This window comes from Ascoidea rubescens, assembly GCF_001661345.1.
Source record: "Ascoidea rubescens DSM 1968 unplaced genomic scaffold ASCRUscaffold_7, whole genome shotgun sequence".
Taxonomy (NCBI): domain Eukaryota; kingdom Fungi; phylum Ascomycota; class Saccharomycetes; order Ascoideales; family Ascoideaceae; genus Ascoidea; species Ascoidea rubescens.
Window position 1 is genome coordinate 595,452 of NW_017962919.1, and position 16,055 is coordinate 611,506.

A 16,055-nucleotide genomic window follows, 5' to 3' on the forward strand; every position below is an offset into this window, starting at 1 on the left:
AAATTATTCGGCAATTCAAAAAAAAAAAAAATTGAAAGAAAGACCCGCAATTCTGGTCTCAGCTCACTTTCAGCAATCAAATCTCATTTTCCCTTTTCAGATCTTGGTTGCTTTCTCTTCTCTTCTTCTCCTTCTTCTTCTCCTTCTTCTTCCTATTCCTATTCCTTTTCTTCTTCATCAATCATCAAAACAATATTCAACAGCTTATAATACATGACCACAATCGCCTTTCTCACTTATACACAACCTATCCACCTCAATTCTCTTCCATCTGCTTTTCTTTCTTACTAACACCTAACGGTTGATATACCTAACCGCTGATATACTTTACTGCTGATACTAACCGCTGACACTACTCTTCTCCAAAAATGCTAGAATCCTTGGTGGCAACGCTTCTAAACAGAATCCTAGGCGACTACGTGGAAAACTTCGACTCAAAACAACTAAACATAGGCATCTGGTCCGGCGACATCAAATTGAAAAACCTCAAATTAAAAAACGATTCCCTAGACCAGTTTCTAAATCTAAACAACCCAAACATAAACACCTCCCTCATCGACATCAAATTCGGCTACCTCAACCAACTCACAATCAACATCCCCTGGTCAAATCTAAAATCAAAACCAGTCAAATTTCTCATCGAAAACTTGTTCATCCTCATCAACCCAATCAACTTCAACAACCTCAATTACTCAGACTATCTCAAAAGAAACCAAAATCTAAAACTAAAAATACTAGATGACCTAGAATTCATATCCCTAAACAAAAAAAAACTATCCTCAAATGATCAAAACACCACTAAATCCGATAACGAAAACGATAACCTAAATGAAACTTTCACAGAATCCCTCATAAACAAAATCATAGACAACCTCCAAGTAACAATAAAAAATATCCACATCAGATACGAGGACTCAAATGACGTCTTCACCAACATCCCTTACTCAATAGGTATCTCCTTAAATGAACTATCCGCCGTATCAACAAATGAAAACTTTAACCAATTTTCAAACTTGGCTACAAACATAAACCTAAACAACCACTTCACATACAAACTAATCACCCTAGACAAGCTCTCTTCCTACTGGCTAACGAACTCAAACTCAATCCAATTCAATGACCATGATCAATTAAACAACGATCAATTGATTCAAAAGTTTAATCAATATTTCCTCAATCTAAATCAAAAATCTAATAACAATCTTAATGATAACAATTCTAACGATAACAATTCTAATGATAACAATTCTAATGATAACAATTCTAATGATAACAATTCTAATGATAACAATTCTAATGATAACAATTCTAATGATAACGACGATAACGACAATAACTCTAACTCAAACTCAAACTCGTTGGAATACATTTTAAAACCAGTCAGTGGAACCGGTAAAATAAAACTAAACAAACTAGGTTCAACCGATAAAATCCCCTATATCACTTCAAACTTACTCTTTGATGAATTTTCCATAAACCTAAACTCAAATCAGTACTTTGACATTCTAACAACCCTAACCAACTATAACTACTACTTGAAAACCTTTAAATTTAAAAAAAATAGACCCAAAAACGACATCACTCCCACAAATAACCCAAAAGCCTGGCTATCCTACGTATTTAACGTCATATTAGACGAAATTCACGAAAAAAACTACAAATGGTCATGGCAATTTTTCAAAAAAAGAAGGGACCAGAGAATTCACTACATCGATCTCTACAAAATAAAATTTGATCACCTTGATAAAAATTTAAACTTAAACACTTTACCTCAAAACGTCTTAAATCAATTGGACGATCTAGAAAAAAATTTATCTTTAGACGATATCAAACTTTATAGATCCTTAGCAAGAACTCAATACAGAAAAGAGAATCTAAATAATTTAAACAACATCAACTCTTCTCAAGTTTCTTCAAATAATCAGAAAACTACAAATAATAACAAAAATAACAACAAAAATAACAACAAAAATAACAACAAAAATAACAACAAAAATGGCTGGTTTAGTAGTTGGTGGTCCGGTGCTAACTCAAATCAAAATAACGACAATCAGGACTTTAACGAAAAAAAATTCGTCCTAAGCGACGAACAAAGAAAAGAATTATATGACGCAATTGAATACGACGAACAACAACAAATAAAAGACGCAATAGATCTACCCAAAGATAGAGTCATCTTAAAATTAAATGCCACTCTAAAGAAGGGTTCTTTTAATATTCAACAATGTATTAATAATTATAATCACAATAATAATTATCGAAAATCAAATAAAAATAAAAATAAAAACAATGACAATGACAATGACAATAAAAATGAAAATGAAAATAAAAATGAAAATAAAATTATTCAAAACCTTGCTAAAGTAGCCTGGGAAGGTTGCGATTTTGAATTATCCCAAAGACCAGATTCCTCCATAACAAAATTCTCAATGAAAGAATTCAAAGTTGAAGATCATCATAATGATCGATCTCTGTACAAAGATATTGTTAGTGTTAAATCTTTAATTACAAATGAACAAAATAATGATACAAAAACTACCGCTCTTGAACCGTTTTTCAAAGTCGCTTTTGAAACAAAACCTTTGGATGGCACAACTGATTATTCTTTATCAGCAGAATTAAGAAGTATGACCATTTTTTATAACATAAATTTTATTCTAAGAATAATAAAGTTTTTTAAACCTCCAAAACAACATCTGGAAACTATAACTGCCATCATAAATGCTGCAGAATCAACTGTTGAAAATTTCACCCAGAAAACAAGACTACAGGTCCAGTATGCTCTAGAAGAACATAAAACTGTTAAAACAACTCTTAATTTACAAGCTCCGTTAATCATTTTTCCCTTAGATCCCCAAAATTGGCAAGCCCCTTGTGCCATAATCGATGCTGGTCACATTAGTGTTATTAGCGATTTAATCGATAATAACAAAATTGATGACTTGAAATCTAAAGCTTCTTCAGATTATAACGACGACGATTTTGAAATGTTAAATAAATTAATGTATGACAAATTTAATTTATCTCTTGAGGAAACTCAGATTTTAATTGGTTCATCCGTCAAATCAACAATCGAACAATTGCAAAATGATCAATTGTCCATTCAAGAAAAGCCTGCTTTGGTATTGGATAGGCTAAATACTGATTTTTTAGTTCAAATCTCAATTATGCCACAAGATTATAAATTACCAAAAATAAAAGTGTCAGGTAAAATGAAAGAGTTCACTGTCATGATGTCCGATTATCAATATAAAATAATGATGCAACTTATCGATAAATCGCTTCCAAATTTTACATTAAACGACGAAGATGATAACAATGATAACCTTGGTGAAAATAAAAGTAGCACAAAAGTTAATATTATATCTGATGAACCTAATACGTCAAACTCAAACAATAATTCCAGTTACGAAAGCCTAAATGTAAAAGCATTAGATATTAACAATACTTCAAATATTATTGCTATTAATGATGACATGTATTCAAGTGATACTGAAGATGAAATTTCTTTGAATAGCTCTCAGGTTTTAGTAAATAAACTTGCAGAAAAGCAACACATTTTTGATTTTACTTTCAAAGTTGGCATTATTAAATTGTCATTAATGAAATGCTCAAATGCATCAACTTTATCAACCGATCCTATCGTGGATATTATTGGTGAAAATTTTAAATTGAACTTTACCAAAACAGTTCATAACATATCTGCAGATATTGCTTTGAATAATATTGATGTAATTGACAGAATTGATACAAATGCAACTGAGTCATTTAAAAAAATAATATCATCAAATAATTTTGAATCTACAGAAAATATTAGTGTTGAAAAGGACTTATTTACTGTCAATTATCAAAGATCATTAAGAATCGTGGAACTTGAAGGGAAAAAAATTGAAATTTTTGATCAGGATGTTGATTTATATATTTCAACCGTTAAAGGGGTTGTTACCAGTAAGTCTCTACTTACCATCATGAGTTTCTGCATAACCACTTTTACTGATCCAAATCCTCCTGAAACACCTGCAGACGCTTTAAGACATAACAGTCCAGAAGACAAGGAGTTTTCCCCACAAAAGATTAAAGTAAATATTGATTTAGAAAGTATTATTTTAGTTTTAAATGATGATGGTATAAAATTAGCAACTCTTCAATTAAGCAAAGGTAAAGTTGATGTGCTTCTAGTCCCTGAAAAAATGAAGGTTGATTTCAAATTAGGAGCTTTAACACTTCACGACGAAATAAATGAGGGATCTCCAAGAGATTCATTTTTGAGAAAATTAATCAGCATTGAGGGTGATAACTTAGCTGAAATAACTTATGAAACATTTGATCCCAAAACAAATAAAAATAGTTACAATACTTTGATTGATATTAAAACTGCCTCAGTCAAATTTAATTTTGTTGAAAAACCTATTAACAGGATTTTAAGCTATTTAAACCAATTATTACAAATGAAAGCCTTATTCGATACTGCTAGGGATGCTGTCTTTAATCCTGCCAATGCTTTGCAAGAAGCAAATAAAACTCATTTTGATATTTTAATCAAAACTCCCATTATTGTTTTTCCCAAACTAATTGATGTTGAGAATAGAATCTATGATGATGTCACAGCCTATTTAGGCGAAATTTATATGGTAAATGATTATGTTTCTAAAGACAATAGTATATTAAATATTATATCTATTGGGCTTAGATCTACCAGTCTAACCTCGTCTTTTCATTTGGAGGATTTCACACAATCCCTAAAAATTATTGATAAATTGGACATTTCTTTTAATCTAGATATGGGCGATAATGCTAATGTTGATTTGAAAAGACCATCTATGATTATCAACGGTGAAATGTCCGATGTTGAGAGTACTTTAACTGAGCTTCAATTGAAATACATGATGGGGATAATTCAAGCCATTCCTGGTGCATTCAACTTTGTAACAGACGAAGAATTTTTGCGTGAAATTGAAAATGCTGCTGCAGATGCTGCGGTGGTAATTGCTCCATCAAAATCGTCCGAATTGTCACCAAAAGACTCGCAAATAGCTTCAAAACCAAAAATTGAAACTTCTGACTTTAATAAATCTGATAATTCCGTTCCTGAAATAAAAGTTGATTTCAACTGGAAAGTTTCTAAGATTGCTTTAACAATTTATAATGAAACAACCAATCTCACTGACATAAGTTCCAATAAATTGTCAAGATTTTCATTAAATGACACAGCAGTCAAACTTAGATTGAAAGAAAATGGGTCTTTTAAATCAGACTTTCATATAAAATCATTTACTGTGGAGGATGTCCGAAGCACTCGAGATAATAAATTTACCGAAATTATTCCAGTTGTAAATGATGAAAACTATCAATTTATGGCTTCATTATCATCTAAAGGACAAGATGGGGACAAAAAAACAAATATTATGTTAACTGTTGATAATCCAAGAATAATTCTTGCTTTAGATCATGTGTTTGCTATGTATAATTACATAAAAGTTGGATTGAGCATTGGAGAAGAAACCCCTGAACTCAACAAAATTGGAAATGATCAAGAAAGTATATGTTCAAAAAACAGCGAAAATAGTAATAATTCTTTGAAAAATAGCAATCCGGAAACGCCTTCTTTTTCATATGTCATTAATATTGTTGATCCATCAGTAATTTTATTGGCAGATCCAAAGTCTATAGACTCTGAAGCAATTGTTTTTAGCTTGAAACAGTTTGTGTTATCAAGTCACAATGTTTCATCTATGTCTGCCAACAATGTTGGATTATTTTTATGTCGTATGGACAAATTTAATGAAAACAGGTTACGTATTATTGATGATTTTTCTGCATCATTTGTGTTAGACTCAAGAGGCTCTACTCCTGAAAAGCTTTTAAGCAAAATCCAGGTTTCAATTGAACCATTAATAATGAGATTGTCGTTGCGAGATATCCGTCTTGCGATATCAATTATGAATAGAGCATATGAATTAGCAGGGTTTAATGAAAAACCCCAAAGCGAAAACGAAGAAGTTATTGAGGAAAATAACCTTTTGTTTACAAAAGAATTCAAAAAACGAATTGCTAAATACGCTCCTTCAATCTTGTCTGCAGTTTCTGGGTCAGATGAATCTACACATTCGGTGAAATCTGATATTTCTTCGGATATAATTAGATTGGAGAGCTTGAATAGTGATATTCAAGGATTAAGGCTAGTTCTTATTGGTGATATTCATGAATTGCCAGTTTTAGACATGACTGTTAAACCTTTCAGTATTCTGGCTAAAAATTGGTCTACTGATGTAGTGATTGAATCACAAATAGAACCATTCATCAACATTTTTAATTATGCGAAATCTTCGTGGGAGCCATTAATTGATCCATGGCCTATCAGAATACATGCTTTTCAATCTACGGAAAAAAATCAATTATCAAAAACTTTTAATTTTAATATAGTTTCAAAAGAACTTTGTGACATTACCATATCTTCTAGATCCGTTTCTTTACTTTCTCAAATTTTTAGCTCTTTTTCTAAGACAGAGAAGGTTAGAGCTAATCGTATTGAGTCTCCTTATAGAATTATTAATCAAACGGGATATCCTATAAATGTGTGGATTGACTCCAAAAGCAGCAAGTTGAGAAGCAAATTCACTAAAATTGATGTAGATGAAGAAATTCCATGGGAATTTGAAGATTGGAGAAGGATTCGTGAAAATCTTAGAACTGACAATCAAAAGGGCGTATTAGGTGTTGAGTTAATTGGTTCATCTTACACTATTGTTAACGGAATTTCAGTAGCTGGTGAAGGTGAAGAGGTATTCACTATGAGGCCTCCTGTTGATGGTATACATAATAGATTATTGGCAGAAGTTAAACTTGGAGAAGATTATATAAAAACTGTGGTGTTGAGATCAACATTGTCAGTTGAAAATAATGTTAGCATATCATTCTTTTTAGGTCTAAAAGAACCAAATGGAGAAATTAAAGTCATTTGTTGTTTAAAACCAAACGAATCACATTCTGTACCCATGGATAAATGCTATAGCAATGAGGTTTATATTAGACCTGATATTAATTTGAGCTTTGGTTGGTCGAGAAATGCAATAAATTGGAGATCATTGGAAAGAAAACCAAGTTCTTTGTGCTGTTTATCTTCTGATAGAACAAATAACATTTCTTTTTTTTTCCAGGCAGAAGCACAATTTGACGAAAATGAACCATTGACTAAAATCTATCCTCATATGAAAGTTATAATTTCTGCACCATTAGAAATTGAAAACTTGTTACCTTATGATTTGCGGTTCAGGATATATAATAAAACAATAAAAAAAGATTGGATGATATTGGTGAAAAAAGGTGCTGAAAGTTCAATACATTTAGTTACTTTAGATAACTTCTTACTTTTAAGTGTAACACCTATAAGTTGTGGGTTTGAAAGGTCAGAATTTGTTGTTATAAACTGTCCTGCTGATTCAGATGTTCCAAGAGAAAATGAGCTACCTCTAAGACATGAGGATGGTCAAAAATTAAAATTGAAAATACACTATACCAAATCCAAGGCAGGAAGCGGTACAAAAATTGTGATCTATTCTCCATATATCATTCTTAATCGCACAGGTCAAAATCTAATGCTTAGGGAAAAAAATAATGTTATGAGATCAGATATCTTTTTTAATACTCAGAATGGTAAATCAGAAAAACAAACTGCACCAAAAATGTTTTCTTTCAATCATTTCAATGCCAAAAAAAACAGAGCAGTACTTAGGGTAGGAAATTCACAGTGGAGTAGAGATTTTAGTCTTGATGCAATTGGTCAATATTATGATTTAGCTATGCCTTTAGATGATAAGACCAAAGAAATAAATCTTGGAATTAATGTAAAAGAAGGAGAAGGCAAGTACAAGTTATCTAAAGTTGTTACGATAGCTCCTAGATTTATCATTCATAATGTGTTGAAAGAAGAAATACAGATATTGGAAATCGGATCATCTTCATATTTTAGGATTCAGACGGATGAATTAACACCGTTATATTCTACCAGATGTACTTCAGAAAAACATTTGATGATAAGATTTTTAGGACAAGATTCTAAATGGTCTTCTCCATTTTCTATAAAAGATGTTGGACAAACATTCCTTAAAGTTTATAAGCATGGTGAAGGTGATGTTTTGATCAAAATCAATATTTTTGTTGAGATGGCTACTGTTTTTATTGATATTTTAGACTCAAAGGGTCGCTGGCCTTTTTCGATTACAAATCTTACAGATAGAGACTTTGTATTCTATCAAACTAATCCGAATATAAATGAAGATGGTGAAAATGTGCGAAGTGACATTCGTTATGAAATTATCACTTACAGGATTCCGGCCAGATCAACCATTCCATATGCATGGGATTATCCTTCTGGAATTGTCAAAGAGATTGTTTTATGCTACCATCAAAGAAAAAGATACATTCAACTTGCAGAGATAGGAAATTTAAAGCCGATGAGATTGCCTGCTTTTAGAGGAAAATCGGCTACTGTTGTAGATCTTAACGTGGTAGCAGATGGACCCACACAAACATTAATAATATCCAAATTCAATCCAGATGTCAGTATGTATCAATTGGAAAACCAATCAGAATCAACAACATCATTTGCTAATGATAATTTTAAAACTGTTGAAAAGGAGGAACATTATTACAATAGAGTTAAATTGTGTTTTGAAGGAGTGGGAATATCTTTAATTAATACTCGTTTTCATGAATTATGTTATATTACATTTAAAGGCTTGGAGTTGTCCTATGATGAGTCTGAGTTGTATCAAACATTTACGTATAAATTGAAATGGATTCAGGTTGATAATCAATTGTATGGGGGGATTTTTCCTATTGTTTTCTATCCAACAGAAGTTCCACAATCAGGAAAGGAAGACACACGTTCTACTCTTTCTGGTGCTATTTCAGTTTTAAAAGATGATACTCACGGTGTGTTAAATATCAAATATGCGACCCTTCAATTACAAGAAATGAGTGTTGAGCTTGATGAGGATTTCTTGTTTGCACTACTAGACTTTTATAAGTTTCCAGGTGCCAGCTGGATAATTACACAAAAAAATTTCTTATGTGATGATATTATTCAAATACCTACGAATCATGTTTCAACATCCGGAATGGATATATATTTTGAATTGTTTAATTTACAACCAACACAATTGAATTTATCATTTATGAGAACTGAAAGAATAAATATAGAGGACAAAAGTAGTTCTCAAAATGCATTGATGTTTTTTTTCAATGTTTTGACAATGGCTATTGGAAATATCAATGATGCCCCAATAAAGTTAAATTCGTTACTAATAGTAAACATGAAAGTTTCAATTCCATTTCTTATGCATTATATTCAGGCTCACTATGGACAGCAATTCATTTATCAAATTCACAAGATTTTAGGATCTGCTGATTTTTTGGGTAATCCAGTGAGTCTTTTTAATAACATCAGTTCTGGTGTGTTGGACATTTTTTATGAGCCTTATAAAGGTTTTCTTATAAATGATAAACCACAAGAATTGGGTATTGGAATTGCGAAAGGAGGTTTAAGTTTTGTTAAGAAATCAGTTTTTGGTGTTTCAGATAGTTTTGCAAGATTTACTGGCTCAATGGCCAAAGGGTTGTCTGTTGCAACACTTGATAAGCAATATCAGGAACACCGTAGACTTAATCTTCGTCGTAATAGACCAAGACATGCGTTGTATGGATTTAAATCTGGAGCTGAGTCTTTTGTTAAAAGTATTACTAGTGGCGTTACTGGTGTAGCCTTGGAGCCGATTAATGGGGCCAATAAAGATGGTGCTCAGGGCTTTTTTAAAGGTGTTGGAAAAGGTTTAATTGGGCTTCCAACAAAGACTGTAACTGGTATTCTTGATCTTGCTTCCAATGTTAGTGAAGGTATTCGTAATACTACTACTGTGTTAGATAGTGCTGATTTAGAGAAGGTGCGTTTGCCTAGATACATTGAACACAATGGGGTTATTAAACCATATTCTCCATGGGAGGCACAAGGACAATTTTGGTTGAAAAGTATAAATGGTGGGAAATTTATAAATGAAAAGTACTTGGCTCACATAGTTTTAGCAGGTGAAGAATTGGTGATCTTGGTCACATTCAGATTAATAATTCTTGCTTCAATTAGCGAACTAAATCGAGAATGGGTGATCAAGTATGATGACGTGAGGACTATAGTTATTGAAAAAACGGGCTTGAGAATTGGTTTGAAAAATGGCAATGGCCCATTTGTTCCAATTGCTGATTCTGCTACTCGACAACGTCTTTACAAAAGAATTGCAATTGCTGTAAATGAATACAACAAAAATTGTCAGGTCTTTTTATAAATTGGGACAGATTTAATATTATTACATGCACACTTTTGTATTTTACTTTGACTTCTTTATATTAATTTATTTTTTTTGTTTTGATTTACAGTAACAGTATTTTATCATTTGTGTTTTAATTGCCTCAAGGAAGTGGTGTGTTGAAATATGTAATAAAAAAACAATACAAGATTATAGAACAAAATTAATAAAACTGAAGAATGTAAACCCGAAAAATTAAAAAGTTAAAAAAAGTTAAAAAGTTAAAAAATTAAAAAATCAACATAGAAAGCTCGCAGTCATCAAAAATGGCATCGGACCAATGAGCTATCTGAATTCTGTTCTATTGGTGTTTTCAAAGAGCTTTTCATCAAACAGCATCTCGTGGAGTGTTTCTCCATGCAGAGACATCAGAATGGTGTGAACGTCGTGGTTGAATAGCTCGCACTCTTCCAAAATGGAGGAGTTGGCTGAAGTTTCTTTGTTGGCATCTGTTTTTTTGTTCTCTATGAATTCTGGTTTCAATGTGATTGGAGTCAGGTTTTCAATTTCTGACTCGACATCTTTGATATTGCCAGAGTTCTCGAGCAGATTGGAGCTGTTACTATTATAGTTAATATCTTCAAAGGCCCGTAGATTAGCGAGGTTTTTTAATGTTTCTAGTTTTTTGGCAAGCTTTCGTTGCTCGTATTTTCTAACCAAAAAAGATAATCCAATCCACTTCAACAACGCTTTGTACTTAGAATGAGTCTCCTTGCCTAACCCAAAGATAATAAAGGCTAAATAACACAACACTGACAAGACATAACGATCATAAATAGGCTGGTCAATAGAGCGATAAAATGATAGAGACCACATTAACTTGTCATGAACTTTATCCCAGTCGTAGGAATCATAGATGTTAAAATTTTCAATGAAATAGATAACCAAAATTGGAGTCAATATAAACAAAGTTAAAAAGCAAAATAAAATTGATCTGATGAATTTTGCAACTGTTAAACCAGACTTTGTGCAGTGGAAAATATCCTTTGCATCTTTTCTATTTTTAAAGTATCTGAACAACGTTAAAGAAGATAGAATAATACCAATAATGGACCAAATCAAGGGCCACATAATAATGATGACAATAGTAGGCCAAGTAGCTGAGTGAGCAGCTATACAACCATTGAACTTGAAAATAGCAAACCTCATTGTGTATACAATATAAGACAAAGAGATAATTAAAATCGGTTGAGCCCAACAAATTGTTAAAAAGATCAAATTCTTTTTCCATCTTTTGAATTGTAGAAAACGATTAGTGGATAAGATGCAATACATATGGAATGCTATCCCAGTTATCGCACAACAGATTCCTGTAGTTGAAGCATCATTAATATAGGCATAAAAATCACACCAGACTTTTCCATCCCAAACGCTTCTAAAATTTTCACCACCCCAAATAATTGCGTTAACTAGTGTTTCAATATTTAGTAATGTCAACCAAAGAAATAAAGAAAGATATGGAATACCATCAGGATTTTTGATATGGACACAAACTGGCATAATCAAACAAATTAATGCCACGGATGACAAGACTATTAAAAGTGCTTGATAATTTACCATTATAACTGTTAATTTTTATATTGATCCCAAAAATACTCAGTCGTGAAAGAAAATAAACTAAAGTAGGTTCTCAGCTAAGAAAAAAGAGAAATAAAAAATAATATGAGGAAAGATGAATAAAGATATAAATAAATTTGATTAAACCATAGCACAATTCTCTTTTCTTTTTGATAATGGTCACCACTTGTTTGTTGAAGGTCTAATCACTTGGCCAAAGGCAATATATTCAGAAAGTAACCCCAAATTGTTTTAAGTACGTTTTTATAGAACAAAATTTGAAGCATTATTTCTTTTTCATCTCATATTTTTCCTTTGAATTCCAAATTAGGAAAATACCAAAAAGCATCAAGTTGCACTTTTCTCCAATCAACAGACGGGGAGAATATTCATTGGTGAGGATGCAACTTTGGTTGCAGACTAAGGGATTAGTTGGTAATATTTATTATTATCTCTTTATATAAATGGCTCGCGTATTGAGTTCGTTGGTCCTTGAACAAATCGGTAATAATAAAGTGGTATATCTTTACGGATTTGTCATTTTCAAATACAAAAAAAGCAAGACTGATCAAATATAATCGAGTATTATATAATAGGTTACTTATCAAGATTCAAATAATTGAAATCATTAGTAAAGGAATCTGTTGATAAATCCTTTAATTCATCATCAATCTCCAAAACATTTTTCAAATTATTATAGTGGTTTAATAAAGTGTTTTCAAGGGAGTTTAGTTTAACAAAAACAGTGATTAATAAAGGATCAGATGTTTTAACTTCAATTTGTTTTAAATCCCAAAAGACTTTGTTATTAAAAGTAATATTTCTATTGAGATATTCCAACTCCTTTTCAAATTTATGTTGATTTGAATACTTGGACGAAAAAAATTTATTGAATATTGATTCAGAATTAGATTGAGTGGAGATTTGATAAGAATTCAAGCTGGAATTTGTTGATGAAATGGTGCAATTATCGTTGCTCTCATCATTGATATTTGTTTTGTCGCTATCACTGCTATCTCCTTTATTTTGATTTTGATTTTGAACTTTTTTATGATTATGATCATGATTAATAAAATGATGAATATTAGTACTGTTTAAGATTCCTGTTTTTTTTTTACCATGGCCATTTTTTTTATATTCATTTGATTTGAAACTATTATTATCATCATTTTTGTCATTAAAAGTCTGAAACTGAGTTAAATTGTTTTCATCATTTAGAATTTCATAAATTCCTATTTTTTTATTCGTATTTTTGATTATTTTTAATTTAATAAAATCAGTATAACTTTTTTCAAATTTATTGATTAGTTTCCAAGGTTTATGTGTGATTTCTTTTAATTCATGTAACTCAATTGAAATTTCACCATTGTTTAAATATAATTCGATAACTAGCTTATTTAAATCTAAATCTTGTTCAAATAATTCTGATGATAAATAGCTATTAGGAAACAATTGATCTAAATTTGGTAATTTGATCAATTTTTTGCAATTAATTATATTAATTAGGATTTTTTTGAAAATTTTCAAGAAATTCAAAAATTTGAGCAACCTATTATTTAGATTGTCTGCACCACTATTCGCAGCATTCACAATGTCATCAAAATTATCCAAAATCAATATTGAACTAATCAAATAATCAATTGAGTCCTGAATTTGAGTTAGATTTATTGAGTGATTTGGGTTTAAATTTAACTTGAAAGGTTTGCCCCCATTTACATTTTTCAATCTTATGAGTATACTCAAATCCACTATCTTTGAGCTCGATCTCGTTATTATCCCCTTGACTGATTCCGATTTGCTTGAGGATAGTGGTAGCTTGAAATAGGTCTCGTCGTTGAGATACTTCAATATCTGTTCAATTGTTTCCTTGATTGATGGAAACGATGGTTTGATGATGTTCTTAATCAACCAACTGGCCTCTCTCACCTGGTTGTCCTTTCTGATCCTGAAGATCTCATCTGCTGGCATAGGAGGATATATCTGTGTCGACATTCTGAGCAACTTCCACACTGCTGCTGTTGGTAATAAAACCTCGATAAAGAGCAGTTTTGTGCTGTTTCTGTTTGGGTTTTCGCTTTGTGGGTCAGGCGCGAGGAAGGAGTGAGAAGAAGAGACGTTTTGTATGTATGTTGGGGAGTTTGCTCCCTGTGTTTCGCGCATGGGAGAGCAGTCGATTTTGAGGAAATTGAATCAGTTATCTGTGAATATATTTACAGATGACTGCGATTATTGTTGAAAAAAAAAGACTATGGTAGATTTTACTGATATTTATTGTTTTGGAAATGCTTTCTATTTGCTAGTGTTTGTTTTTGATCAATTTAAAGTGTTGTTTATATAGTTCTTCGTGGATATTTCTCAATTCCCCATAAGCATCCTTTATTGTTTTTAATTTGCTTTCTAGCTCTTTTATCTTAGCATCTTTTTCATCATCGTTTAAAGTAACGCTTTTTATGTTTGGCAAAGATTGGTTTGATGTGCTTTTACGGTTTTGGGGGGTATAGTAATTTTTGAATTGAAATTCCTCGCTTGTGGTTCTATTTAAGTAGGAATTAAAATTATTTAAACCATTTAAAAATTTGGTAGTATGGTTATTAGAGTTATTGGTAATACTTGTTGTAAGAATATGGTTTCTAGAATCATTATCAATTAGATATCTCTTTAGCTGGGGAATAAATTGATTATTATTCAATTTACTTTTATTTTTATTAGAGTTATTATTTTTATTGGAATTAAAAAAGTTATTATCGTTTAGAAATGACTGTTTTGATATTTGAATGACTTTCAAAAATGAAACAGATCCTTTGACTTCTTTAAATGTTTTAATGATATTTTTGGTGACGATATCAGAAGCAAAGACCTTTCCTGTAGAGTCACCAGATATAAGAATAGTTGAATCCAATGATAAATCCATATTAGTTATTTTAATTTCATCAGAAGTGTTGGCATCTTCGTCCTTTCCATCATCTAATGTAGTTATCTGATGGCATTTGAATAAATCATTGTCTATTTCCTGTTGTTCTTGATTGTTACTTTCTTGGTCAATTTTATTGTTAGTAATTTGTTGATCATTAATTGGTATATTGATAATTTCGCCATTAGTATTAATTAGAGATTCCAATAAATTATTTTTAAATTTATTGATTTTAAATAGATTTATTTGTCTAATTAGCCCATTATTTAGCCCCAAATAAATAGTTGAAATTAAAGGATCAACAATAATTGAATGAATTGGATTGGGTAAAACAAAAGTTGTCTGCGACTTTAATTTAATTGATTCATTTTGGTTATTATTTAAATTGTTTGTATCGATTAGATTATAAATTCTGCAAGTTGAATCTAGTGAGGTTGTGAAGAGTTTTATGTCATTATTAATTGAATTTTTAGTGATAAATAAGTCTGTTACTGGTAAAGTATGATCGTTTATAATAAAAATTGGTTTTATATTTTGTTTAATATTATTTTTATAAACTGAGACTAAATCAAAAAATTTATAGATATTAATTTTTGAATCGTTTGAACCTGAGATTAAGTAATTGTTATTGGCTGATAGTTTTAGTATTGATATTTGTTGATAATGGGAATTTTGGTTAAAGATCAAATTACCAGATTTCAATTCCCATATATAAATTTTACCAGTTTTGCTTCCACCGATTAAGAATTGGCTATTATAAGCTAATATTAGAGAAGTTAAGATTTCAGGGATTGGGATCCTTTGAATGGGCAAGTGTTTATTTTCATTGTAGACGTATATTAGAGCTTTAGTTCTGCAAGATATTATAAAGTGCAAATTATCTTTGTCATTAATATCATTAATTAAAGCACAGGAGTGATTGAAGGCATTTGCTTGTTTATAGAGAGAGTTTAAAGAGTTTGAATGAATTGAACTGTAGTAAGCTACTGACTCATTTTCATATTTTTCAGTGTCATCGTTTCCACCCAAATAAAAGACGTTTTCATCCATTTTGAATAATAATTGATTTATCGAAAAGTATATATATATTGAAAATATTCAAATAAATATTGAAATTTTCAATGAAAAAAAAATGTAAGTGAAAAATTTCATTTTGCAGCAAGGCCCTTTTTTATTTTTTTTTATTTTTCCAAAACGGGCTGAAGAAAAGGGCCTTGCTGTAATTTGAA

General features: G+C 30.9%; 4 protein-coding genes across 4 annotated transcripts; 1 reads left to right on the forward strand and 3 right to left on the reverse strand.

Moving 5' to 3' along the window:
• Nucleotides 1-368: 368 nt before the first annotated feature.
• VPS13 (membrane morphogenesis protein VPS13) lies at nucleotides 369-10,337 on the forward strand (the record flags this gene model as incomplete). The annotated part of the gene is made up of 4 exons (XM_020190580.1): nucleotides 369-1,156; nucleotides 1,385-2,226; nucleotides 2,365-3,405; nucleotides 3,532-10,337. The coding sequence occupies 4 exons, from the start codon at nucleotides 369-371 to the stop codon at nucleotides 10,335-10,337; spliced, it is 9,477 nt and encodes a 3,158-aa protein (XP_020047090.1).
• A 675-nt stretch (nucleotides 10,338-11,012) lies between these two features.
• STE3 (Ste3p) lies at nucleotides 11,013-11,915 on the reverse strand (the record flags this gene model as incomplete). The annotated part of the gene is made up of 1 exon (XM_020189704.1): nucleotides 11,013-11,915. A coding segment is annotated over one exon (903 nt), but the record flags the coding sequence as incomplete, so codon positions are not given.
• Nucleotides 11,916-12,324: 409 nt separating this feature from the next.
• Nucleotides 12,325-13,113, reverse strand: ASCRUDRAFT_76148 (uncharacterized protein; the record flags this gene model as incomplete). Its single annotated transcript, XM_020193358.1, has 1 exon — nucleotides 12,325-13,113. A coding segment is annotated over one exon (504 nt), but the record flags the coding sequence as incomplete, so codon positions are not given.
• A 1,098-nt stretch (nucleotides 13,114-14,211) lies between these two features.
• On the reverse strand, nucleotides 14,212-15,876 carry IPI3 (chromatin-binding/pre-rRNA-processing protein IPI3; the record flags this gene model as incomplete). The annotated part of the gene is made up of 1 exon (XM_020191820.1): nucleotides 14,212-15,876. One exon carries the CDS (start codon nucleotides 15,874-15,876, stop codon nucleotides 14,212-14,214), a length of 1,665 nt encoding a protein of 554 aa, XP_020047093.1.
• Nucleotides 15,877-16,055: the final 179 nt, after the last annotated feature.